The sequence below is a fragment of the Silene latifolia genome, chromosome 3 (genome assembly GCF_048544455.1).
Source record: "Silene latifolia isolate original U9 population chromosome 3, ASM4854445v1, whole genome shotgun sequence".
NCBI lineage: Eukaryota > Viridiplantae > Streptophyta > Magnoliopsida > Caryophyllales > Caryophyllaceae > Silene > Silene latifolia.
The window spans coordinates 7,273,320-7,300,711 of NC_133528.1; the positions used below are offsets into that span (position 1 = coordinate 7,273,320).

General features: G+C 41.3%; 2 protein-coding genes across 2 annotated transcripts; one reads left to right on the forward strand and one right to left on the reverse strand.

Moving 5' to 3' along the window:
* The first annotated feature begins 3,049 nt into the window (after positions 1-3,049).
* LOC141647027 (putative aminotransferase TAT2) lies at positions 3,050-6,746 on the forward strand. The gene is made up of 7 exons (XM_074455058.1): positions 3,050-3,447; positions 4,086-4,425; positions 4,945-5,163; positions 5,580-5,639; positions 5,747-5,902; positions 6,243-6,336; positions 6,445-6,746. The coding sequence occupies exons 1-7, from the start codon at positions 3,173-3,175 to the stop codon at positions 6,606-6,608; spliced, it is 1,308 nt and encodes a 435-aa protein (XP_074311159.1). The 5' UTR covers positions 3,050-3,172; the 3' UTR covers positions 6,609-6,746.
* Positions 6,747-8,000: 1,254 nt separating this feature from the next.
* LOC141647028 (uncharacterized protein At4g28440-like) lies at positions 8,001-11,987 on the reverse strand. The gene is made up of 2 exons (XM_074455060.1): positions 11,651-11,987; positions 8,001-8,484 (listed from the first exon to the last, which is right to left on the reverse strand). Exons 1-2 carry the CDS (start codon positions 11,880-11,882, stop codon positions 8,288-8,290), a joined length of 429 nt encoding a protein of 142 aa, XP_074311161.1. The 5' UTR covers positions 11,883-11,987; the 3' UTR covers positions 8,001-8,287.
* Positions 11,988-27,392: the final 15,405 nt, after the last annotated feature.

Below are 27,392 nucleotides of genomic sequence, written 5' to 3' on the forward strand. Positions count from 1 at the left end.
ACACCTATATATAAATGATATTTAAGAGTTTACCTATAAATAAAATAGGTTAAACTTTCTCAAATAATATTTTTTGAGGTTTAACTTCAAAGTATTTAAAATATAATATAAAATATTTAACTAAAAGTAATATTTATCTAGTCATAATCAATATTTATACTTGACGTATGCGTATTTTAATTGAAGATATTAAAGAAAAATGTAACCTTTTTTTCTACTTTTTTATATTTTTTATAATACTATATTATTTAATAATCATTACTTATGTTTTGATTATTTAAATGCATTCGTGATCACTGTGTACAATTGTACATACATACTCGTACACATACTCGTTATCACACTATTTAAACCTATCAAAATCTCATATGTATTCAATTTCTCGCAATATAATTTTTTTCATTCCCACATAAAAACTTACCTCTTTGTAGTTTTCTTTATAACTTTATCAAAATTTCTTTTTTACATAAACATAAAATATTATGAGACACTCACTTTAAGCATCTCTACAGATCAAAATATTTCAATAAATATAATGAAAATTATACTCAATTTGAAGCATTTTTCGCAATAAACGTAATTATTTACATTTTAGGATTTTTATCAAAATAATTTTTTAATAAATTTAGAATCAAATCACCGTAATTATTTAATATAATTTTATAATAACATTTATTAAGCTGTAATTAATATTTTGCTGAGATTTATACAGCATTTATTATGTTTATATTTAATGTTCAGTGTAATTAATACTTGTAGTTAATGCTGGGTTGACACGTGACGCATCCACAACGCTTCAATCCAGTTTTATATATATACTAGGTAGTATATAATTGAAGAAAAATAACATAGTTTATATATGACCTTGAATGTTTTTACTTCTAAATAAAAATAAATTAATTTTTCTCAAATTTATTTTTTTTAGGTTTATCTTCAATATTTTAAAATAAAATATATATAATTTTAATTAAAACTAATAAGTGATAATTTATTATGCTGATCAAGTTTTATAAATTATTTTGTGACTAATCAAATATCATCTAAATTAAAATAAAATTTATTCGAATAATGCAACAATCAACATTAAGTTCTCAAATTATATCATTTTACAATACGTTAGGTTCCAAATCAATCAATATTTGTTCAAAATGATGTGAATAAAATTTTATGTAATTTTTAATTTTTTATGTATAGCGTGTGATATTTATGTATCAAACATATAGAGTTTAAACTCAACTTATTCAAATGTTTTGATTGTGTTTTGCACCTGATATGTGTCAAACATATCTATAAAAATTGCACATTTTGTATTTTTAAACAACTATATATAAATGATATTTAAGAGTTTACCTATAAATAAAATAGGTTAAACTTTCTCAAATAATATTTTTTGAGGTTTAACTTCAAAGTATTTAAAATATAATATAAAATATTTAACTAAAAGTAATATTTATCTAGTCATAATCAATATTTATACTTGACGTATGCGTATTTTAATTGAAGATATTAAAGAAAAATGTAACCTTTTTTTCTACTTTTTTATATTTTTTATAATACTATATTATTTAATAATCATTACTTATGTTTTGATTATTTAAATGCATTCGTGATCATTGTGTACAATTGTACATACATACTCGTACACATACTCGTTATCACACTATTTAAACCTATCAAAATCTCATATGTATTCAATTTCTCGCAATATAATTTTTTTCATTCCCACATAAAAACTTACCTCTTTGTAGTTTTCTTTATAACTTTATCAAAATTTCTTTTTTACATAAACATAAAATATTATGAGACACTCACTTTAAGCATCTCTACAGATCAAAATATTTCAATAAATATAATGAAAATTATACTCAATTTGAAGCATTTTTCGCAATAAACGTAATTATTTACATTTTAGGATTTTTATCAAAATAATTTTTTAATAAATTTAGAATCAAATCACCGTAATTATTTAATGTAATTTTATAATAACATTTATTAAGTCAGTAATTAATATTTTCTTTGAGATTTATACAAAGACATTTATTATGTGTTTATATTTAATGTTCAAAGTGTAATTAATACTTGTATTTAAAGTTGGGATGACACATGGCGCATCCACAACGCTTCAACCCAGCTTATATATATATATATATATATATATATATATATATATATATATATATATATATATATATATATATAAGATTTTGGAGACACTATTCCTCTAAGATTGGAGTGGATATTGTAACATCCACATCTAGATATCATATTCAATGTGAGGCTCTGTTTGGCAAAACTATCTGAAAAGATAGCTGAAACTTGAAAAGTTAGCTGAAAACTGAAAACCTAACTGAAACCTAAAAAGCTAACTGATAAGGTAGTGGAAATTAGGAACTAATAAGGAATCGATTATATAAAAATGTGTTTGGCAAACAAAATTTGAAAAGGTATGAATGATTTTGGTAAAATGACGTAAAAGGATATGAAAATTATTTAATATTATAGAATAAAGGGATACAAAATGGAAAATAAGTCATTTCGCGACTGATTTCTCCAATGCTACCCGAGGTAGAAGATTTCATTTCGTGACCTTATTTGACCAAATAAGCTACTTGCCAAACATTTGCAAAAAAATCAGGTACCTGAAATTTTGTTCAAATAAGCTACTTTGGTCAAATAAGCTACCTAAAGTGTCGTGCCAAACGGAGCCTAATACTTCGAATATAGTTAAACCGATCATTGTTCTTTCCAAATCGAATATACCATATACAAGTACAAACCAAATCGAATATATATTCGACCGACCTAACCTATTCAACATTGGACCACAAGCATCTCAATATAGAAAACCGATCATCTTCGTTTCCTAATCAAGATACCATATACAAATCAAATCTAATCTAATCGATATTTGACCCGACCATACTCGAACATTGGACCACAAACATTTGAAACAATACGTACAGAGATACACGTGAAAACAACAAATACATACACCTTTTTTGGCATTTCATAGTATAAATTCAATAACCACCAGAAATATTATTTAGTAATCCTGGCACGACAAGTAACACGTACCATATAAACACGTACAAGACTTTTAGACCCACAAAAACAAAAACAAAATAAAACCCATCTTTGGAAAAAAAAAAAAAAAAAAACACCAAGAAAAAAAATGAAAATGTCAGGAATATTATCAAACCAAGAAATTAATAATAATAATAATGATAATTCTCAAAATATGATTACAATTAAAGGAATAATTGGTTTAATTATGTCACAAATTGATGAAAATAAGAAAGATAAAGTAATTTCATTAGGAATGGGAGATCCAACTTGTCATTTTTGCTTTACTACTTGTCATGTTGCTCAGAAATCTGTTGTTGATACATTATGTTCTACTAACTTTAATGGTTATGCTCCTACTGTTGGTCTACCTCAAACTCGAAAGTAAGTTATTACTACTTCCTCCGACTTAACTTATTCTTTACGTTTTTATTCAAATATTCTGTTCAGTTCAGTTTAGTGGCAAAGCCAGAATTTAAATTCAGTGGGGGCGAGGCCAAGTTGAAAAATTTCAGCAGGGGCGTAATAGTATAAGGTAAACTTGAAAAAAATTCGGAAATTTTAATTAGAAAATATGAAATTTTTTTAAAAAAAAAAGAACTGTGAGTTTACCTTAACTTTATATTACATTCTCGCTCTCCCTTTTGTGTTTCACTTTTCCATTTTCTATTCGCATTTTGAGGTGTGCGTTCACCAGGGACGGTTCTAAAAGATGATTCATGTCAGCCGACCCCAATTCATTTTGGGATTAAGGCTCTGATGTTGTTGTTTTGAAATTTCTATCCTCCAGTGAGGTGAGCGCCTCTGCTAGCTCTCAGTCAATGGTTTTATACCTTAATACGCGGATATGCCCCTCACATGCTATGACATCTGGAGGGGCAATGACGCGGAGGGTCTTTAGTGATTCTGTGATTCAGTTATTGGAAGTTTTTATTAATCAGTTTAATTCAGTTCAGTTCAATTTGACGGTTTGATATAAGGTAGATAATAACAATGCATGTGTTTTGTTATGTGGAATATAGGGCAATAGCGGATTATCTGTCTCGTGATTTACCATACAAATTAGCAATGGATGATGTTTTTGTAACATCCGGTTGCACAAACGCAATAGATATTGCATTATCGATGATAGCTCGACCGGGTTCAAATGTTTTGATTCCGAAACCAGGATTTCCAATTTATGAACTTTGTGCTTCATTTAGACAAATTGAGGTTAAACATTATAACCTTGTACCGGAAAAAGGATGGGAAGTTGATCTTAATATGGTCGAAAATTTGGTTAATGATAAAACTGTTGCAATTGTTATCATTAATCCAGGGAATCCTTGTGGAAATGTATACTCTTACCAGCATTTACAACAGGTTAGTTTTTTCCAACTAATTTTCCGCTTTGTTAATTTGTCATTCATGCATGCGACCAAGCAAGCTTAGAATAACCTCCGTCTCAACGGGTTTTTCCCACTTTTTAAGATACGTGAGAAGAACGTGAAGAAATAGAGGCAGTATGAGCATCTCCAATGGTTACAAAAAAGGACTTGCTTGCAATTTTGTAAAAATTTCAAGCAAGTTGCTAAGCATTAGAGACGGAAAATTATGATCCGCTTGAAAGCTACACCTGCTCTATCAAGCTATATGCTTGATTTTTGTTCAAGCCCCAAAAAAATGAAAAAAAATTACGCTTTTAGTGAAAAAAAAAATCGACTTTTTCCAGAGCTACCAAACTTCGAGTCTTAACTCCACCGCTACTGTCTAGATGTATAGTATGTCTATTAATTAGTTTTCTGACACAGTAGAGTAACTTAGTTGTTTTCGAGTTGGACACATGGTCGATGAAATCTGAAAAAACCGAGTTAAATGAAGGAAGAATGTAATTTGATGCAGATAGCAGAAGTAGCAAAGAAACTTGGGATACTTGTAATTGCAGATGAAGTTTATGGACATCTTGTTTTTGGGAAAAACAAATTTGTTGCAATGGGAACATTTGGATCAATTGCTCCTGTTATTACACTTGGCTCTTTGTCTAAAAGATGGCTTGTCCCGGGTTGGAGACTCGGCTGGCTTGCTATCACTGATCCGAACAGTTTGTTCAAGCAGCCTAAGGTTAGTTTGTCAAAATTCGATATATGTAGTGGCCGTTACTTTAATATGCATATATCAGCTAGCTTAGCTGGTAAAATACTAGATAGAGCCAGGATTTGAAGTTTCGGGAACTAAACATAGACTGCAGAGCGGTTATCAGTTGGGAAAAAAAAAATTCACTAGCGGTGGAGTTAAGACCCGAAACATTTTTTTTCACCTGCTAGCCCCCTTTCATCTGGACTCACTAGCATGAACTAAACCAAACTTCGGGTCTTAACTCCACCGTTACAGATGAAAGGGGGCTAGCAGGTGTTGCCGCCTGAAAGCAATGAAAAAAAATCCGACTTTTATATTGGCCACTTAGTCACGGGACGAATTTTTGTCGTCTTTGATGACGATTTTATTGTTTATTAACACGGTTTTTGTTTTCGTCTTAGTTTTTGGAGAGGCTCAAAAAGTATTTTGACATCTATGGAGGACCGCCTACGTTTATTCAGGTTTAATCTCCTTATTTATTAATTTGATGATCACTTTCTGCTGTCCTTGAGTTGTTTTCTTCGTCTCGTGACAAAAACTTACTGACGTTCGTTCTTATTAAATTCAGGCAGCAGTACCGGAAATTTTAGAGAAAACCGACGAAGTTTTCTTCAAGAAAACAATCAACATTTTAAAACAAACAGCAGATCTATGTTATGAGGGTATCAATAAGATACATTGCCTTAGTTGTCCTCACAAACCAGAAGGGTCCATGTCTGTGATGGTAAATTATACTCGTAATTTGTTTCCTTTTATTATATCATGATACGGAATATAATATGATCGGATGGAGTATTAAATTTCGAGTACTGATTAATATTCTCGACTTTCTAGCAATAGCGAATCCAGAAAAATTTCTTTCCGGAGTCCTGATTAATATTTAAAATCTATATACACATACAAAAAGTTATAAATTTATTTTTTAGCCTGAAAATTAGACAAAATACGCAAAAAAAAATTCCGTTTCCGGTGTCTGCGCACCCTGGAATGTTGTTAGTAGATCCGTCACTGCTTTCTAGCTACGATCAACTGTAAATAATCTAGATTTTGCTAAAATTTTACAGGTGAAGTTGGATTTGTCGTTGCTAAGAGACGTCACAGACGATATTGATTTTTGTTTTAAATTGGCGAAAGAGGAATGCATCATCATTCTTCCAGGTAAGAATACCCTGCATCAGAATAAATGAATCCCACATGGCCACATTCATTCGGGTTCTAATATAATCGTCACATTACTGAACCGTAAAAACGCATCGCGTCTTGCAGGAGTAGCAGTAGGAATGAAAAATTGGCTAAGAGTCACGTTCGCCGTAGAGCCTGCCTCTCTTGAAGAAGCATTGCGGAGAATTAATAATTTCTGCCAAAGGAATGCTGTTTATGAACAAGAAGCATTTGAAGTTGTCGCGCCCTCATTGCCTTCATACCGTTAAAAACAATTACTGTCTAGTTTTTTAGATTTATTTCGATACCATATAATGTTTTATATGACCACAATGAAAGTGTATATATATGTATACTAACATTGAATTGGCCATCTCTCGATAGTAATTACGTTTTTTCTTTAATAATTCTCTTACAAATCGTCATTATTTGATAATATAGATTATAGCATTGAACTAGTATGGATGTGGATGTGGATGTGAATTTAAAGTACTCCCTCAAACTCGGAAATAATCATCTCATTTAAGCATCAGTGTCTGAATTCAAAAACCGATCTAAATAAGTGTTAAAATATTCTAAACTACGTAACAAGAGTATTTTTTTTATAAACAAAAAAAAAGTAACCCATGTTCATTATCGTAAAAATAAAGTTAAATAACTATCTTAAAAACCGCGCAAACTCAAATAAAAAAAGATTATTTAAGTTGGATAAAGTATTTTGCAAAGAACATAGTTGTTTTTAAGTTGGACAACTATACATCCCAATGGAGTAATATACCCCCTCCTATTACAGATAACCGTCCCATTGTGAAGATGATACAAGAATTAAGAAAGTGAGTTTAGACCACACAAAACGGATAATGGGACAGTTATGTGAATAGACGGAAATGGAATTGAATTTGGACCACACAACACTTACCAAAAATGGACAATGGGACATTATTGTGAATAGACGGAAATGAACAATGGGACGGTTATCTGGAATAGGAGGAAGTAGCATATAACGTGTCGATTTTATCTCATTTGACATGTCGTAAAAATAAAGTTAAATAACTATCTTAAAAACCGTGCGAACTCAAATAAAAAGATTATTTAAGTTGGATGAAGTATTTTGCAAAGAACATAGTTGTCCTTCAAGTTGGACAACTATACATCCCAATGGAGTAATATACTGTAGCATATAACGTGTCGATTTTATCTCATTGACATGTCGTACAAATCTTGTTATTTATTTCAAATAATTTAAGCTATTGATAGAAAGTTCATGGTAAGTTAAACTAGCACAACTCGTTTATTTATAAATAAAAATATATAAATACTTTGACACAACTTACGCTGCGAGACGCAACGTCGCGACTCGCAAACGACAAGGATAAGAATTGTCTTTATCGTAGTAGTAGTAGAAAATTTGAACATTAAATATACATCTCTAATTTCGTGTGCCTTCAGGCTTCAACAAACAAAGATATTTGTGGACCTAGTCAAGTTATTAAAGTCGTTATCACGGGCCAAGGGGGATTCGGAATGGAGGGAAATGAATGGGTCCGTCTTGCTGGAAAAGACGAACTGAAATCTATCCGATACATAGAATTGATAGAAACCCACTTCCGCACACAAGGGAAATGCATCGGATTTAAGACGGAAATATTGCAGAGAGATTACGAAGCCAACACAATCGTAGACATTCGATTAGAAGTTAACAATGTCATAACCATTAACTACCAACACCATAGTTAATTACAAACCATGTCCAGCAACAACCATAGCAATAGAAAATAAACATCCACGTTCCGAAATATTAGAACTTACGAGTCGATTTACCAATTTTCCCTACTATTCATAAATAATAAAGAGCACCTTCACAGATGCTAAAGCAAACATTACCTGATAGTTAGACTAGCCCAAAAACTTACTCACTCCACGGATACGGGTATATACTGCTGAAAGATCATGGTGCTTCCTCGGTGACATTGACGAGCTCATATTCAACCAGAGAGACATTGTTTTCTTCATTCACGGTGAACCTAGCTGGCTCAGTAACCTCAATACGACCCCATTTGTCAACTGCAAGCCTCATTGTATTCTTGAACATATCAATCTTAGCATTTCGGAGATTCACAGTTGTTCCGGGCTTCATTATGTCAACTGTGCAACAGGCAGGCAAACAATGAATCAGTCAGATGTCGACGAAACGAAATAAACAAAGTATCACCTTGGATAAAACCTCGGTCATTCAATAATTGTCACTAGTTCACAACTACTCTTAATAGGTTTAGATTCAAATGGGCGAACCTTGATTCATCATTTTTATTGTACAATACGGAATTACGGAGTATTAATTAAAATTAAAATTAAAATCAACAAAAACTCTCCTTCCCCTGTCCTGAACACATTGACAAGAGAAACAGTTTTGTACGTCTGGGCAAGTGTTTGTTATGTGGTCCAACATAAAAGTATGATAGCTGTCTTAACCATGATGATCCGCACCAAAACAAAACTATACTCCGTATTTTATAAAAGTGACCCACCTATAAACTAAATAGTCGATACTCAATTAACAAAGGATAACGTAACAAGCAGAGCCCTACTGCCACAACACACAAGTAAACTGCTCAATTTGTTCACTTGATTGATAGTCGTATTATCAGCAACTGAACATTGACGGACACAATTTCCTTACTTCTCCTTCCATGTAAATGCTGATAAAGTACATTGTCACCACTTCAGACATTTACACCCAACAAAAAAGGGATAGCAATTGAGATATAAGAAAACAAGCAGACAGTTCCCTATTTTTGAAAATGGTGTACCAAATACTCCCTCCACGCAGAAGTTTTCAGTTTTCACTCCATTTCTCCAATATATGTGAGGAGTATTTTATTGAAATGGGGTGAAAATAGGTGTGTGGAGGGAGTATTAGTTTAACAATAGTAACATGAGTAAAATACTACAAATTCCTTCGATGGGGACAGTTCCCCATATACAAGCATATAAGACTATAGAGCATATACATCCCAGTGCTTGATGAAACAGTGTCAAACTCATTGTGATTGATGAAGGCCAATAGCTACACCAGCTGACCCGTCAGATGGTCAAAGCCATCAAAACAAATAAGAACATAAAATAAATATAAAAAAAACAGAAGAAAGAAGTTAAAAAGATAGAAAAAAAATAGAGCAATACTAAACAGATGAGTAGATGAGTAGAAGAGTAGAAACATTGCCATACACACTTCAGAAAGGTACACTGCCATATACAAATGTTCAACATGCCATATACAAATGTTCCAACATAACAGCAGAAATATACTGCTAATAGTTACTAACTGAAGGAGCCTTTACCCCTCTAATACTCAAAAAGTTAAATACCTCCGAATTCTGTAATTGCAAGGTTTATGACTGGCCATGTTTAGCGAATAAGTAATTATTGTGTGCATCTTCATATGGTGCGATTGATAAAAAGTGACCAATTTATGATAAATTGTGATCATTTTATGTTAAAAAAGTGACCACTTTTAAAGGTGGTCACTTTATAATAATGAAAAGTGGACACAACATAAAATGGTTACTTCTTACCATAAAATGGTCATTTTTATGTGGTCGCACCATAAGACGATCTAACAAAACACAGCACTAATATAATATGCCCAATTATAGAAAGCCCCAGAGGCTACAAGTACGACATGCGTACCAAAAAAAAAAAAAAAACTCATTTTTCCAACAAATGCCATAACTTGATAGTTTAGAGCACAAGACATGTCTTTCTTCTTAAAATTTAAAGGCACTCTAGCAACAATGTAAATATCAAATGTTGCAAAAATTTGACATTCTAAAATTTGCAAAAATATCAAATGTTTCATATAGAAGGAAGAAGAAAAACAAAAATCTATGTGCAAGCCCTTGACAATATTTCTTCCACCACTACAGTTACGTTCAGGAAAAAACATCCATTTAATTCCAGATAAAAAACAAATATCCGGAGGTTAAACAACAATTGAAATGTAACTGAAGGTTAAATGGTGTTTAGGACCATACTTAGCAAAACTGAAAAGTGTGGCTTTTTCCAATAAAGTAAAACACAGTAAAATCAACAGAGTAGCATAGCAGCAATAATAGCTACACCGACAAAATTTCAACAGAAAAACACTCAATTCAGAATCAAAATTAGAGTTCTAATCATATAAACAAGTAAAAGCAAGCAAGATACATAGAACATGAAAATCAATAAAAGAACTAAGCATTAAAAAAACATTCGACGTGTAGAAGATATCACTGAAATCTATACAAGTATACAACTATTCAAAACAACTAAGCCACGAGCACAATACTCTTACCTCCAGCATTTCTAAAATACACAAGAAATCATCAGTCACTAGCTATATTCAACCGAAAATTCCCCTTTCTAGCTAAACAGCAAATGCAAAAACATCATTGGAGAGTAGAATCAAGCGAATACCACAATTACCTATTATATCAAACACGGTTACAGTTTCCACACAAAATGATAGTTGCAAGGAATATCACAGACAATTCAACTACAACAAACTGTAACTCTAAAAAAGAATAAAATTAGGGTTTTTGGTCAAAAAACTCCTCAAAAACCACAGTACTCTTAGCTCCAACATTTCGAAGATACACAAGAAATCAACAATCAATAGCTATATTCAACCGAAAATTCCGCTTTCTAGCAAACATAGCAAATGCAAAACCATCATCCCAGACTAGAAAAAGCGGACACCACGATTACCTACTGTATCTAAACAAAGTTAGGGTTTCCACACAACAATACTTGCAAGCAAATATCACCGCAAACTCCAGTAAAACCAACAGTAACCTCTACAAAAGGAATAAAATTACCAAACAGAACATGAAGAATAAGCGAATTCAACAATACAGTAACACAATTAGGGTTCCGAACAAAATGATACTATACTACATAGTACAAAAACAGCAATTTTTAGAATAATCAACAAAACACATCAAAAGAGAACAAAATTACGGTTTTCGGTCGAAAATGAACAGAATAACAGGATATTGCAAATTCCTCGACATTACAACAACAAAATGACACTATACTACATAGTACATAAATAGCAATTTTAGGATAATCAACAAAACACATGAAAAGAGCGATAAATTTAGGGTTTTTGGTCAAAACGAACGGAATAACAGGATATTGCAAATTCCTACACATTGTAACAAAATTAGGGTTTTTAAACAAAATGATACTATACCACATAGTACATAAACAGCAATTTTTAGAATAAACAACAAAACAAATCAGAAAATCGATAAAATTAGGGTTTTCGAACCTTGATCATTACGAGCAGTGAAGATGATAGTGCCAGTTTCATCACCGACAAGGCACTCAGCGATGCGAGTATTACGGCCGCGGCCGCGGTGAGGGACGGCGGTGGATGAGACAACAGTGGCGGTCAAGGTATGGCCGGTAGAACCAGGTTTGATTTGATCGACTTTTATGAACGTAGGTTTCCTTAATGGTGGCCTTGTTGTTTGTTGTTGATTTTGATTTTGCGAAGCCATTGTTGTTGTGTTGAGGAAACCCTAACCCTAATTTTTCACGTTTGAGGAAGAAAGGGGGATTGGTTTGCTCACTCGTGTGTTTTTTTTACTCGAGAGACCCTCTTTCTAGTTTAAAATGACCTGCCAAACGGTCGGGTTGGTTTCGGGTCAGGTCAGTTTGAGTCGGGTATTTTTTGGGTTTGTAAAATTTAGGGTTTATAAGTGTGCATCATTCATGTTTTTTAGGGAAACAATAAATTTGGAACAATAAATATTTGAATCGGACTATATTGATTCGAGTTTATTGGGATTAGGAGTCATATTCGGGTCTTCAGTTTAGGTGTTGGTTAGGACGTTAGGACAATTTTGTCAGATTTAAGGGGTGTTTGGTAAACAGTAGTGATGGGGCATATTCTGCACCGCTGACCAAGTCAACATATTGAGCAAGGTCAAAGATATCCACAGCAAGTCAACGACTTAGACGACTGGCCGTCGGCCCGTGACTGCCAACTGGGTCCCGGCATGACAACGCCGGCACGGAACACATACCGCGTACTCATATCCAAGACCCCTCGGCGGTGAGACACGGGGGCCCGCCGCCACCATAGGTCCCTCGGCGAGGGGTAGATCGATCTTTCCACCGCTAGCCACTTGGCCACTTGGCCACTACGTGACAAAAGGTGAAGTCTATAAATACTCCTCAACCTTCATTGAGGAGGAATCGAATCCAGAAATACACAACTTAACCTAAATACACTATTCATCTGGTATAATCTTCCTTATCTCTCTCTACAATATACTCCTAGCCAATTAGCATACAACTTATACATCTAAGTTTACTGACTTGGGCGTCGGAGTGGGTACGCTTGGCTCAAAGCCAAGCCCTCAGTTCGTTCATTGTTGCAGGAGAGGCCGAGAGGAACGATTAAGGCCAAGGGAGAATCCAACCCAAGACATCATTCAACAAGCCACGGGTGGTAACTATACTTGCTCTGGAATTACACCCGGAACAATTGGCGCCGTCTGTGGGAAAAGACACTAGAAGCTAGTCACATTCATTCCCAAAACAAAAAAAACAAACACACAAAAACCCACCCAAAAAGCCAAGAAGATGTCGAAACAACAAGACGCAGTCGTGACCGACGAAACCGCGTTCCACCAAGATGATACCTTCAACATTTCTGGAGTCGTGCAGCCCTCCACCGGCGGGGTAATCCAACCGGAGTTCGGGATGCCGATAATACCGGACACGCCGCCGACCAACCAGTCACCATCATGGGGCATGTGGTTGACATAAAGCAAAGCCGAAAATGGTCCTGGACCTAATTAGTAATACGTCGCTCACACCGTCACGCCGACAAGAGCGGCGGAAAGCATCCAGGAGACCGGGGCCCAAAATGTGACTCGAGAAATTTGAACGGAGCACTAGGAGAAGCCGACCCAAAGCAAAGTCGCTGGGGGAGCCCAAAGTGGGCGTGGTAGACCTAAGTCCTTCCCGTACTCGTGGGAGGACGGCGTCCCCGCAACACGAACGAGGCATACCCCGGAGGAGCGGAGGAGTCCGACTCGGCAGAGTTGGAGAAGAAGTCCAAGTCGAAGAAGGAGCCCCTCCCGCTACGAGGAGAGAAGCCGGGATAGGAATGCGAGGAGCCGATCGCCACGTGTCATCCGGCATGTGATCAGACAGCCCCTCAGCGCCTACGTCCTAGAAGTCCAGGTGCCAACTAAGCTCAAGTTGCCGCCCATATCATACAAAGGGGAAGGTGATCCGGCCAACCACGCTGAGGCTTTCGAGTCTCACATGTCGGTATGGGAGCAGCCCGATGAAGTGTGGTGCCGAGTTTTCCCGACAACGTTGCATGGGATGGCTCAAAGTTGGTACAAGGGGCTTCCCGACGGCTCGGTGTACTACTACGCCGACCTAAGGGACGCCTTTTTAGCCCAGTACTCTTGCAACAAGAGAAGGGCCATGGAGACATCGGACCTCCTAACTATCAAACGGGAGGGAGGCGAGTCTCTACGAAGCTACATGAAGAGGTTCGACGGAAAGGTCCAACAGATTCGAGAGATTAATCCGAATCGGCGGCCTTCGCGGCGATGAAGGGCCTCCCGGGGAGATTTAAAAATGAGCTCATCAAGTGCGGAGGCCTGGGCTTGGATGCCGCCAGGAAAATGGCCGAACAGGCCATCAAAGTAGAAGACTATCACAAGACGTGGTTAGGCCCCAACGAGGCCGAGCACTCAGAAAAGAAGAGCCGTCGGGAGGACAGCCCCGATGAAAGACGTCGTGACAACAATAGGCCACGGTCGACAAACCGCCAGAGACGGGACTTGACGGGCGCCGGGGAGTTCGGGAGCGTACTACAAAAAACGGTACAACGATCACACCCCCTAGTCGTGTCGGCCGCCGAGGTATTCGCTCTGAGCAAGAGCGAAGGCCGGAAGTGGGAAAGGCCCCCTAGGCCGAGGAGTGACGGTGACACGAGCCGATCGTGAGTACCACGGCCACACGGACACTTAACCAACGACGCCGACATCCGAAGGACGCCATTGAAGAGCGATCCGGAAGGGGAGTCTCGGCAAATATGTTGCCAAAGGCCGAAACCGAATGCGGCGGGTCAAACAAAGCAAATCCGTCTTGAACGGATAGGAGTAATCCATGCTATCATCGAGGGCAACGGGAATGGTGGGTCCGCTCATGGGCACGAACGGCACCTGAATGAACCGTGCCAGACCATCAACTTTGTGCCCAACACAGCCACCCCCGCTTCCAACATCCCCGATATGACCATTGGGAAGAAGGACTACGAGGGAGTCGTCGCTCTTCACAGCGACCCACTTACGGTCCACCTAGACATAGCCAACCACTTGGTGAAGAGGTGCCTGATTGACACAGGCGCCTACACAAACATTATGTACAGAGAATGCTTTCTCGGCCTCGGTCTGAGAGTCGAAGATTTGAGCCCCTGCACCAACCCGTTGTATAGCTTTTCCTGGGGTCGGCCTGGTACCCACGGGGTCGGTCGATCGCTAGGTGAGGTTCGGCGAGGAACTGCAGCCCGGGAATGTTATGTCCGAATTCATAGTCATCGACGGCAAGATCGCCCACAACGTGCTCATAGGCCGGGTCACTTTGAGTGAGACCGACACCGTAATTTCCATCCGGGCCTTGACATTGATATACGTCTCGGACCGGGGGGAAGCGCATAAGCTCGCCTCAAAGAACGAGAAGGAACCCGGCGTATGGGAGATACACACCAACGGCCCTTCCACGACGGGTAGCTCGAAAGCCAGCATCGTTATTTTTAGCCCAAACGGAGACGTGTTTGAGCACGCCTTAAAACTTACCTCCGTAACCTCAAACAACGAATCCAAGTTCGAGGCAGTAATAACCGGAGTCAAGCTAGCCAGAACCGCCGGGGCGGAGCACGTCGTAGTGAAAACAGACTCGCTCCTAGTGACCAACCAGATCAAAGGAGAGTACAAGGCTCGGGACTATGGGGACGACAAGGTATCTAGAGAGGGTGAGAGCGGCGCTTCAAAATTAAAATCCTTCCAGATACAAAGATACTTCCAGGCCCGAGAACGACCGAACCATCAGCATGGTCGAAGGAGCAGAGACCGAGGAGGTGGAGATTGATCCAGGCCGCACCATAACCATCGGTGTCAACCTGGAACCAAAGTTCAGAGCCGAACTCCTGGACCTGCTAAGGAAAAATAAAGACGTCTTCGCCTACTCAGCGGCCGAGATGCCAGGTGTGAACCGGGAGGTAATTATTCACAAGCTGAACGTACTCCCCACCGCTCGCCCTGTCAAGCAAAGGATGAGGAACTCCTCAGTCGAGAAAGATGAGGCCATCAAGGCCGAGGTAGATAAACTGCTTAAGGCGGGCTTTATTATGCCTTGCACTTACCCTGAGTGGTTAGCCAATGTTGTGATGGTAAAGAAATCATCGGGGGCATGGAGAATGTGTGTAGACTTTACCCAACTTAATAAAGCATGCCCCAAAGATTGTTACCCTATGCCTCGGATAGATAGCTTAATCGACGCCACGACAGGCTACACCATGCTGAGCCTGCTGGACGCCTTCTCGGGATATCACCAGGTTTTCATGGCTGAGGAAGACATGCCTAAATGCGCATTCATCACCGCTAACGGCACATACATGTACAAAATGATGCCGTTCGGTTTGAAAAACGCCGGCGCAACGTATACAAGGCTGGTGGACAAAGTGTTCCAAAATAAAAAAGGGCGAAACATTAAGGCCTACGTCGACGATGCTATTGTGAAAAGCAAGTCCGACAGCGAGCACCTGGCCGATTTACACGAGACATTTTGTTCACTAAGGAAATACAAGATGAAACTTAACCCAATGAAATGCAACTTCGGTGTCCGGTCAGGTAAGTTCCTCGGCGTGCTTGTCAGCGCCGGGGAATTGATGCCAATCCGAAAAAGTCCAAGCAATCTGGACTGCCGGAGCCGAGGAATCGAAAAGAGGTTATGATGTTGGCCGGGAGGATGGCGGCTCTCGCCCGTTTCATCTCTCTCGGTCACCGACAAGAGCACCCCATTCTTCAAAGTGTTGAAAGGGAATAAAGACTTGGTGGGGGAGGAACAGAGCACGGCTTTCAAACAATCGAAAGCTCATCTTCGACTCTCCCAACTCTGTCCGGCCGATCTTTGGGGAGACGCTATACCTATACATACATAGCGATTACCTCGGCCACGGTCGGTGCGGTGATCATCGGGGAAGAAGACAAACAAAGAACACCCAATCTACTTTGTCACCATACGTTGTTGCCCGCCGAGAGAAATTACCCACTAATCGAAAAAGCGACCTTCGCCGTCGTCGTTGCCACGAGGAAGTTAAAACCCTACTTCGACGCGCACCCCGTGACGGTCCTAACCGATCAGCCGCTAGAGAATGCTTTGGAAAAATTCGAACAATCCGGCGGAGCTCATCAAGTGGGCGGTGGAACTCTTCGGCTTCGGCATTCAAGACAAACCAAGACCTTCGATAAAGGGGCAAGCACTTGCAGATTTCCTGGCCGAATGCACGTATCAAGAAGAGCCAAACCCAGGCGTATGGGAGGTCTACATCGACGGCTCCTCCACGACGAACGGCTCCAGAGCGGCATCCTCATCATCGGCCCAAACGGGGACGAGTTCGAGTACGCCTTGAAATTCACCTTCTCGGCCTCGAACAACGAATCCGAATACGAGGCGGTGATAACCGGGGTCGAGCTAGCTAGAGCACGGAGAGAGCACATTGTGTTCAAGACGGACTCACTTTGTTGGTTACTAACCAAATCGGAGGGGAGTTTGAGGCTCGGGACGACGGAATGGTCGGTACCTAGAAAGGGTAAAGGCCGACATAGCGAAATTGAAGTCTTTCCAAATCCAATGCGTTCCCAGATCCGAGAACAACGGGCCGACGCCTCTCCAAACTTGCCACCAACCATCAAGAACGTCACCAACCGTCTTTGGTAGATATCGAGGAATGCGAAGAGCATCACCGAGACCGACGGCATGGTGGGCAATGTAGAGGCCGAGACAACGTGGATGACTCCGATAATGAAATACAAACTTACGGGTGAATTCTGGAGGAGGGCCGCAATCCCTCGGCCAAAATAAAACGGATCGCGCGGGTACTTAGTGTTCGAAGGAGAAGCGTACGGAAGGTCCGTAATAAGACCACTCTTGAAGTGTGTCGGTCCGGTAGTTGCAGAGGCGATCGACAGAGATTCACGAAGGCATCTGTGGACACCACATGGGGGCAAGAACGCTAGCCCACAAAGCTCTACGAGCCGGCTACTTACGGCCCACCATGCTTCAAGATTCCGAACAAAGACCAAGAAGTGCACGGCGTCGGATGCATGCCCGTAATACACGCTCCCTCCAGGGACCTACAACCGGTGCTTAGCCCTCTTCCCTTCGCACAGTGGGGGATGGACATGCTAGGGCCATTCCCAACAGCCTCCGGAGGAAGGAAGTTCTTGATCGTCATTTGTTGATTACTTCACCAAATGGGTTGAAGTTGTAGCGATGCGGCGAAGACCACGGCGGCCGTCGGAAAAGTAATGGGAAAATGTTATAACTCGTTTCGGATTACCCCAAGTTATAGTATTTGACCACGGCCGAGAGTTCTGGAGTGACACGATAATGAATTGGTTAGAAGAGCTTGGCATCAAGTTTGCATACTCCTCCGTCTGCCACCCACATAGCAACGGACGGAGAGGCGGCCAACAAAACGATCCTCAACGGTTTGAAGAAGACAGTCGAAGACCTTAAGGGAAGGTGGGCCGATGAACTACCCGGCGTCCTATGGTCCCTTCGAACCACGGAGAAAGAAGCAACGGGTTACACCCCTTTCCACCTAGTCTACGGTTCCGGCGATCCCGCAATTGAAGCGACGGTGCCAACATTCGAACGGCTACCTTTAACCCGGTTGAAAACGAGGAAGGCACGAGAGCTTCCTTAGACGTAGTCGAAGAAAGCCGAGATACGACACGCCAACTTGGCGGTGTATCAAAACCGGATGAAAAGAGCCTACAACCGAAGAGTCCACAAAAGGGACCTAAGAGTGGGAGACCTAGTCCTAAGAAAGTCGGCTGCCACTAACAAGGGAAACATTCACGGTAAGGCGACGGCCAAGCGGGAAGGTCCCTACAAGGTGGTTGAAGAGATGAGGCGGGTACATACCGGTGACGGACATGGAGGGTGTGCCTTTGATGAGCCATTGGAACACCGACAACTTAAGAAAGTACTTTGTATAGCGGCGGAGGTGTCCAAGCCCATTGTGGACACCCCAATGCGTAATCATAACAAATGAAGAATCACCCAAATTTTCCATCAAAGTGCTTGTCCCCTCCATAAGTTGCCACCGGTCAGTCACCCAAAGAAGAAACGTATACTCAGTGCAGTTGAGACGCAAGCCTGGCGGTCAATATGCCTACAGTTACGAATGCTATCGAGCCATAACCCCGATTACCTCGGCCCTAGCCGAGAGCGACGGGGACACAATGACCGATACGCGCTATCGAGCCGTAACCCCGATTACCTCGGCCAAAGCCGAGAGCGACGGGGACACAACGACCGATATGCTAGAAGAAACGTATACTCAGTGCAGTTGAGACGCAAGTCTGGCGGTCAATATGCCTACAGTTACGAATGCTATCGAGCCATAACCCCGATTACCTCGGCCCTAGCCGAGAGCGTGGGACACAATGCCGATACGCGCTATCGAGCCGTAACCCCGATTACCTCGCCAAAGCCGAGAGCGACGGGACACAACGACCGATATGCTAGAAGAAACGTATACTCGGTGCAGTTGAGACGCAAGTCTGGCGGTCAATATGCCTACGATTCGAATGCTATCGAGCCATAACCCCGATTACCTCGGCCCTAGCCGAGAGCAACGGGACACAATGCCGATCGCTTATCGCCAGCCGTAACCCCGATTACCTCGGCCAAAGCCGAGAGCGACGGGGACACAACGACCGATATGCTAGAAGAAACGTATACTCAGTGCAGTTGAGACGCAAGTGAAGACTGATGATCAAAGTCCCGGCCAAAGCCAAGGACCAAAAGATAAAACTTTACTGAAAATAATTGCAAGGAGAGTACAGACGACGGCCGTCCCCATAAGGACAGCCTTAACTCTACCTACCAAAGCTTTACAAAAAGCAAGGGAGCAAAAAAACAAAAGGTTACAGACTTGGGGATTTGAAGCGCCAAAAGATGGCAGGGAGAGAAGGCTCAATAATTGGCCCCCGAACGCCTAAAGCTATCCGAAACGCCGGTGAGTCGGTGACGACCGCCCGTCTCCCTATGCCCTGTTCTTTGTCCTCCATCAGCGAGCGGCGATCTCGGTGGGCGGCTCGGAAGAGGGCTCGACATTCTCAAGTGCCTTTAGCGCGTCACCCTCCTTCACCTTGGCATCATAGACCGCCTTGGCCTCGGCAATCGAGCGCCTTCGCATCCTCCGTCTTCTCGCCGCCGCCTCGCGAGCCTCGGCCATCTCGTCCAAAAGCCGCTCAAATTTATCCCACGGAAAGAGCCCTCGGGGACGAGCTTCCTTATGCCTCCCCGGTCGCCTCCTCGGCCGATCCCGGAATTGCGCGCACATTCTAGGGAGAAGATCATCTTGAAGCATTGCAATGTCTTTCTCCTTTTGGGCAACGGCGCACTGCGCGTCCTCGAGCGCCTCACTTTGGTTGTCGAACGCAGATCCTTCCACTGATCCCTCTTGGCAACCACGGCGTCATAAGCACCCTTGTACCTATCCCGCTCCTCCATCATCTTGGCAGTAGCGCCATCAGCTTCCTCAACTTTGGCCCTCTCGGCCCCCAGCAGCGTCTCAACCTCCTCCACGCGCTTCTTGGCAGAAAAGAGATCCAGTTTAAACTTCGCGGCTTCCCCCTTTGCGGCGGAGAGGTCAAGTTTAAGCTTCGCCATCAGCGGCGCAGCTTGGGCCATGGTTTTCTCCTGCTCCGCGATATAGGAGCCGGCTTGTTGGGTCCACTTCGCCAGCCTCTTATACATTTTCACACCCTCCGCCACAAGCTCGGAGGCGAGATCTTCCGAGCGGAGGAGTCAACAATGACATTTCGTCACCCGCCTTCTCGATAGCCCTCTCAGTGCCGCTTCCCCGATTGCCGTTCAATAAGAACGACGGTCGCCGAGGGAGGATCTGCAAAAAATTTGCACAAAGCATCCATGTCACCTTGAATTGACACATCGAAAGCGGTCATCCGGGATATCCAACGAACGGCCTAAATCCGAACCATAAGTTAGATCCGTACAGTTTGGACCCTCTTCGCTCGAGGGCCGTTTTCTCCCGCCAACGGTGGAGGTAGATGGCGGATCTTTCCTCTTCTCCCCGACAACGGTGGAAGCAAGCGGTGGCTCCTTAGCAACGGTCACCGACCCCCCAGTAATATCAACGACCTCCACAGGTTCCTTCTGAACCACCAAGGTCGAAGAGGGGGGCACGGCACGCCGCCGCCGCCGACAGTCGCAGCTTTCTTCGTTCTCTTTGGCACGCCTCCGAGAACCCTTGCTTGGGCCGCCACCGGATCTACCCCTTTCAATCGCTTATCCATGAGCTCGTTGAGGGACGGTCTACGATCGCGCGGTTCGGCCCGTGGGATGTCGCTTTCAACGACCTTCCCGTCCTTATCAAGGCCTAACCGCTTCAAGGTACTCTCGGACAGATCCTGGCCAAACCGGTCTGCAAAAAGAAAACCAAACAAGAATTACACGACGGGGAATAGAACATAGCTCTAAAAACGGGGAGCATAACAGCAAAAATAGGCCTCACACCGACCCCACTCACCCCGGGCCGAGGGCCGGTATGAGGCCGACGTGACAGAGCGACTCATCTTGAAGAATAATCCGAGTCGGGGCGCCATCCCTTCTCAAAGATCGAGCATTTGCATCGCCCGCTCCTCATCCTCGCAAGAGGAACCTTCGAAGCGTCCATTTTCACCTTACCCCGGGAGGTACACTCCTCATACTCTTCCCGGTTCTCACACCGCAAGTAAACAGGGCTCTGGAAAGACCGGGGCAATGGGTAATCCTCCGGCACTTGGACATAAACCCACCGCCGTTGCCGGTCTTTGCGGGAGGTAAGCTTGTTCACGGAGACATAGCTGGCTCCATCCGTACGCTGTACCACCCCACTTTAGAAGCAATTGACGGTCGAAGGCGTGGAGTCGGCGGAATAAGTTGATTTGTCGGGATCTCCCCCTAAAGAGACAAAGCCACACAAAGCCAACTATCGTCCTCATGGCCCGCGGATGTAGTTGGGCCACCGCGACGTTCATAGCTACGATAATGGCCACGACGTATTTATTCGGGGGAAACCGCACCCATACTCCGGATGTCGATGTACACGCCGGTGTGACCGGAGGAGGGCAACAGACCGCGACCCTTTTTAGGAATAACGATCTTATACCCCTCACCGAACGAGAAATGGCCTCCGAAAAATGACTCGCCGGAACAACTGGCGAACTTATGGGACCAACCACGTTCAAGACCGATCGTGCGGGGCTCGCCATGATCGGGACAGCATGACCTCCCACCATCGAAGGGGTCCCCTCATCCTCATCAAGCATCCTCACCCTCATCCTCCCGTCCCTCCGAATTGGTGGATCGACTACGGGAGAAGGAGACCTAGGGCCCCCAAACCTTATCGGAATGGCGTCTAGTATCTCCTCCCCATCAAGACGCAACGGGGAATCCTCCGCGTGAAGTACTAGTCCCGCCGATGCGGACATAATAGCAACAATTATTTTAACAAAATAAAAAGTGAAGAAGTTTGTTTGTTTACCTTGAAGAAAAACACTAGGAATAACAACTCGAATGAAGAAGCCCTTGAAAGTTTAGAGAAGAAAAATTTTGGAGAATGAAATTGGTGACCAATTTCACGGAGCAACCGCCCTATTTATAGGGAAAAGCCCATGAAGAAGGACCAATCAAGAAATGACCCATGAAACGTCAACCAATCGGCGTGCGGACACGTGTCGGACATGCAACCACGGGATGTCAATCGTTGCAAAGCGATTGTGTCAATCAATGCAACGGTGATCAAACGTCTTCAACACGCCTATTCAAATCTCTCCGCCTATTCACCTTCCTCAACAAATTCCCAAGCATCTGCTCTCCACGCCACATGATCGACCAAGCGGACACCGCCGGCCGGGGGCAATCACAAATAACCCGATCTCAACCCGGTCTCGGCGGCGTCCCTTTCTTATCCACATCGGATGCCCAATACACATCCATGTGGAGGGGGATATGGTACGGCCTAAGAGATACTAGGCGAGCAAAAGAAGCCGCCGTGAGAAAGAAGCCGATGCGAGAAAATTTTCTACAAACTACTTGCGCAGAATATACGCTCGGACGTACATCGAAGCCCATACCACGGCATAGACTACGCTGGGGGCAAATTGATGGGGCATATTCGCACCGCCGACCAAGTCAACATATTGAGCAAGGTCAAAGATATCCACGATGAAGTCAACGACTTAGACGACCTAGCCGATGCGGCCCATCGACTGCCCGCTAACTGGGTCCCGGCATGACAACCCGCCGGCGGAACACATACCCGCGTACTCATATCCAAGACCCCTCGGCGGTGAGACACCAGGGCCCGCCGGCCAGCCATAGGTCCCTCGGCCGAGGGGTAGATCAGTCTTTCCACCTGCTAGCCACTTGGCCACTTGGCCACTACGTGACAAAAGGTGAAGTCTATAAATACTCCTCAACCTTCATTGAGGAGGAATCGAATCCAGAAATACACAACTTAACCTAAATACACTATTCATCTGGTATAATCTTCCTTATCTCTCTCTACAATATACTCCTAGCCAATTAGCATACAACTTATACATCTAAGTTTCCGACTTGGGCGTCGGAGTGGGTACGCTTGGCTCAAAGCCAAGCCCTCGGCTCGTTCATTGTTGCGGGGAGAGGCCGAGAGGAACGATTAAGGCCAAGGGAGAATCCAACCCAAGACATCATTCAACAAGCCACGGGTGGTAACTATACTTGCTCTGGAATTACACCCGGAACAATTGGCGCCGTCTGTGGGAAAAGACACTAGAAGCTAGTCACATTCATTCCCAAAACAAAAAAAACAAACACACAAAAACCCACCCAAAAAGCCAAGAAGATGTCGAAACAACAAGACGCAGTCGTGACCGACGAAACCGCGTTCCACCAAGATGATACCTTCAACATTTCTGGAGTCGTGCAGCCCTCCACCGGCGGGGTAATCCAACCGGAGTTCGGGATGCCGATAATACCAGACACGCCGCTGCCAGCCAACCAGGTCACCATCATGGGGCATGTGGTTGACATAGCAAAGCTGAAAATGGTCCTGGACCTAATTAGTAATACGTCTGCTCACACTGTCACATTTTGCATTTTCAACGTAAGTATTTGACTTTAATATTTACAAAAAACATATTTGTTCAAAAATTATAAAAATGTTACCATTAAATTCCTTTCGAAAGTCTTTTTATATAGTCTAGTATATATATCATGATATTTAATCTTATATTTTAAGAGATATTAAAATGAGAACTCGAGAAATGAGTCTCGAAATGTGAAAAAGTCATAAATAAAAAAAGAAAAATAATTTATTTAAATTAGGGTGCTGATTTTCGCAGTACACATTTTACTCAACGCAGTACACTTTTGACAAAATTACCCCTCCCATTTCCAACTCAAATGATTATGGGTGTACTGTGCAAAGAAAAAGAGGAAAAGGAGAACGAAAAAAGTACGACATTCTCCACATCCTCCCAAACCACCGAACTGACCTTCGGCAACCACCTCGCCGGCCTCCGGCGATCCACTACCATCTCCCACCCGAGCACCAGTCATCCCCGTATAGCACCGGCGACCCACCATCATCACTCGCTCGGTGAATCTGCCATCGCCCCTCCTTCCTCTCTAGCTCTCCATGACCACACAAGTATACTGCCATCACAATCTGATACCTGCCGTCGTCCACACCATGCGCTGCCTTTCCCCTGCCATCCTCCACCAACGCCCCACCCCGCCGTTAACAAACAACCGATATCTCACATTAAAAAATACAAAAGCTTTAGCAGAGAAAAAAAAATCCTTACAAAACATAAAGACAATATTAATTGGATCGATAATTGCAATAACGAATCAAATAATGTGTTCTAGTTTCAAATTATCATCCTTAATAGTGTGATAAAGGTGTTGATTTAATTAATTTTAGATGTTTTAGGGTTAATCGTGGAGAGAGAATGAGGTGTAGATTGTTTTTAATTAAAGGGTACGTAAATGGAAACAAATGTGCAAAAAGTACTGTACTAAGTAAAATATGTACTGCGAAAATAAATTACGTTAAATTATTGTAAGTGTGAAGAATTTTTTATTGGGCAATTAAATTGCACACTCAGTTCTCTTAATTTTTTGTCATTAAAAGATTGAAGATCAAGTGATCAACCTTGTCTTTTAAACCTTTTCGCATCATTCCCTCTTCTTGGCAAGTGTATTGATCTTCTTGTATTGATTTGCAAAAGTTATTTTTTGAATGGAAGTTTTTTTAAATGATATACGAGAATGAGAGTATTAAATTGTAAGATAAACCGTTAGTTTTAGTGTATCTACATAATATAATAGCTGAGTTTTTTAAAGAATTCTTATTGGTTGTTGAGTTTCAACATATGGTTCTCCCCATGTTTTCTATTCTATTTAATTACCCTCTTTCCTCAACCAAATTCCACTTATTTGTATCTCATATTCCTATTTTAACTATCTGTGTTAAAACATAAGTTAAAATGTCACAATTTACATAAAATGTTGCAATTTACATATATTCAACGGGTTTAATATGTCAAATACCTAAAATATAATTCTAATAAAATACGGTTGTATATTATCTGATATTCAAATCTAATATTTATCAAATATTCGAAACTCCAAATCTGACTATTTATATTGTCACGCTGTTGAACACTTACTCACGCTCAATTATATGCTAATGTATCTAATAATAGCGTCTGCTATTACGACCCGTACATTTTTTGTACGGGTATAAAACTAGTTATAGAGTATTCACAATCACCTACTTCGTAGTTCGTACTACATACAAATCATATCTAGTATTCCGTATTTTCGTACTTGTATTTTTATCCGGCTCAAGTCCAAATTAAACCAAAAAATGCAAATCAAAATATCTAAAAAAGTAGTCGATAGCTTTTTTCACTCAATGTTGTCACCGTGAATATTTTTAAAACATTCACTCAAAAAAGGGTTGAATATTTTGTTTAAACAAAATAAAATTACCCCTAGTCACAAAATCCTATTCCCCAGAGCAAATAAGGCCGTGGAAATACGACTACCGTAGAAGAAGGCGCAAAGACTCTTGAAAAACCGTCTCATAAAAGAACATGGGTTTGCGTTCTTGAATCCACAAAACAAATCAAATACTCCGTACTGAATGCCTGAACGGAGTATTCATTTCAATTATTAGAAGCAATCTGTACATCATACGAATCGGACTCTCTATATCCCATTATTAATCGGAGTAAAACCAAAATCAAAACAAAAGACATACAACCAATCCACAAATGCATCATGCTCGGCCTTCTGAAGACCGATTTTTTCTTTTCTGTCAAGTCATTAACAGAAGACACAAACTTTTCCATTACACAGTCGATATGTACACTAACAGCACACGCAATACATCTGTAGTACCAACCGCTACACTGCCCTCCACAGACAGTGCAAGGACATTGTTCTAACTGTCGAAGCTCCAAAAAGTGTTTATTATCTGTTGTGTGGTGAACGTATCGAGGCAATTGGGTGCATAATGGATGAACATAGAGATCACATCGCTTGCATTGATAAAAGAGACCGCCTACACTATCTCCACAGACTTCACAGACGGGTTTTCTAGAAAATACAGATTTTGACCTTTGAATTAAGGTTAAGTGAAGATGATGTTTCGAGTGTATAAATGAGAAAAGATCAACAGGACATTGGCCACAATGCACATGAAGATTGAAATTGCATTCTTTGCATTGATATCTCTTTCCTATACCAATTCTTTCACACCCGTCGCATTTGAACTCTTTGTTTTCCGACGTTTCACAAAGTCGATGAGGCAGATGGGTGAAATGTTGTAAAGTGGCCATTTTTGGGACTTTCTTATGTTAATAAGAGTATTTTTCATACATGAGAAGATTTCGGGTTTGTTTTCAGGTGTCATTTGCAGAATCAGCTTTAATAAGCTGGTTTCGGAAGACTAGTAGTCTCTTCGGGTTTTTCTAGGGGATTAATAGCTGTTTTCAGCTCAGAACTCAAAAACAAATATCATAAAGAAGTGAATGATGCTAACTGTCATTTTTCAATATGATTGACGAAATCACAGAGATTTGATTTGAGTTGAGTCTGAAATTGTCTATATATCACAAATTCTTATTTAAAACCGTCTTAACTTAAGACGGCTCTCACACCGATTAAAATAAAAGTGAAAAGAAAAGCATGTTGTGTGAGGCCTTAAGTTGAGACAGTCTTAAGCAAGACGAACTGTGTCTATATATAACATTACACACATTATAGAATAACCGTTTTAAAGTGTGAGGCAAAGATGATCATATTATGTTAGCGATAATTATTATGTAAGATTATACGTAATAATAATTATCGCTCACATTATAAGTTGGAAGTGTACTAGTCCAAGAACAAAGTTAGTAAGAGTATACTAAGTCAAATATGCGTTGCTTCCACAACTTTCATAATGGGAAGTTGTAAGTCCATAAGAGGATATTCAATTAGAACTACAAATCTACAATGTCTACAGATCATTAATACTCCCTCCGTTTCATTTTATGAGTCATTTTCGGAAAAGAAAAAAAATCGTTTGTCAATTTTCATTTCCCACAACTTCCCCATTGAAGTGCAAATTCCGATGCATTATTTTACTCCCTCCACTTTTTTATATATGACGTTTTGCATTTACGAGGTAAGCCTTTGACTTT

What these genes read in the sequence shown, in the direction of transcription:
- LOC141647027 (XM_074455058.1), top strand. Translation starts at nt 3,173, where the DNA reads ATGAAAATGTCAGGAATATTATCAAACCAAGAAATTAATAATAATAAT. An exon ending in CTTACCAGCATTTACAACAG is followed by an intron (nt 4,426 to 4,944) that starts GTTAGTTTTTTC and finishes AATTTGATGCAG; the next exon opens with ATAGCAGAAGTAGCAAAGAA. An exon ending in GACCGCCTACGTTTATTCAG is followed by an intron (nt 5,640 to 5,746) that starts GTTTAATCTCCT and finishes TATTAAATTCAG; the next exon opens with GCAGCAGTACCGGAAATTTT.
- LOC141647028 (XM_074455060.1), bottom strand. Translation starts at nt 11,882, where the DNA reads ATGGCTTCGCAAAATCAAAATCAACAACAAACAACAAGGCCACCATTA. An exon ending in CACTGCTCGTAATGATCAAG is followed by an intron (nt 8,485 to 11,650) that starts GTTCGAAAACCC and finishes CCTGTTGCACAG; the next exon opens with TTGACATAATGAAGCCCGGA.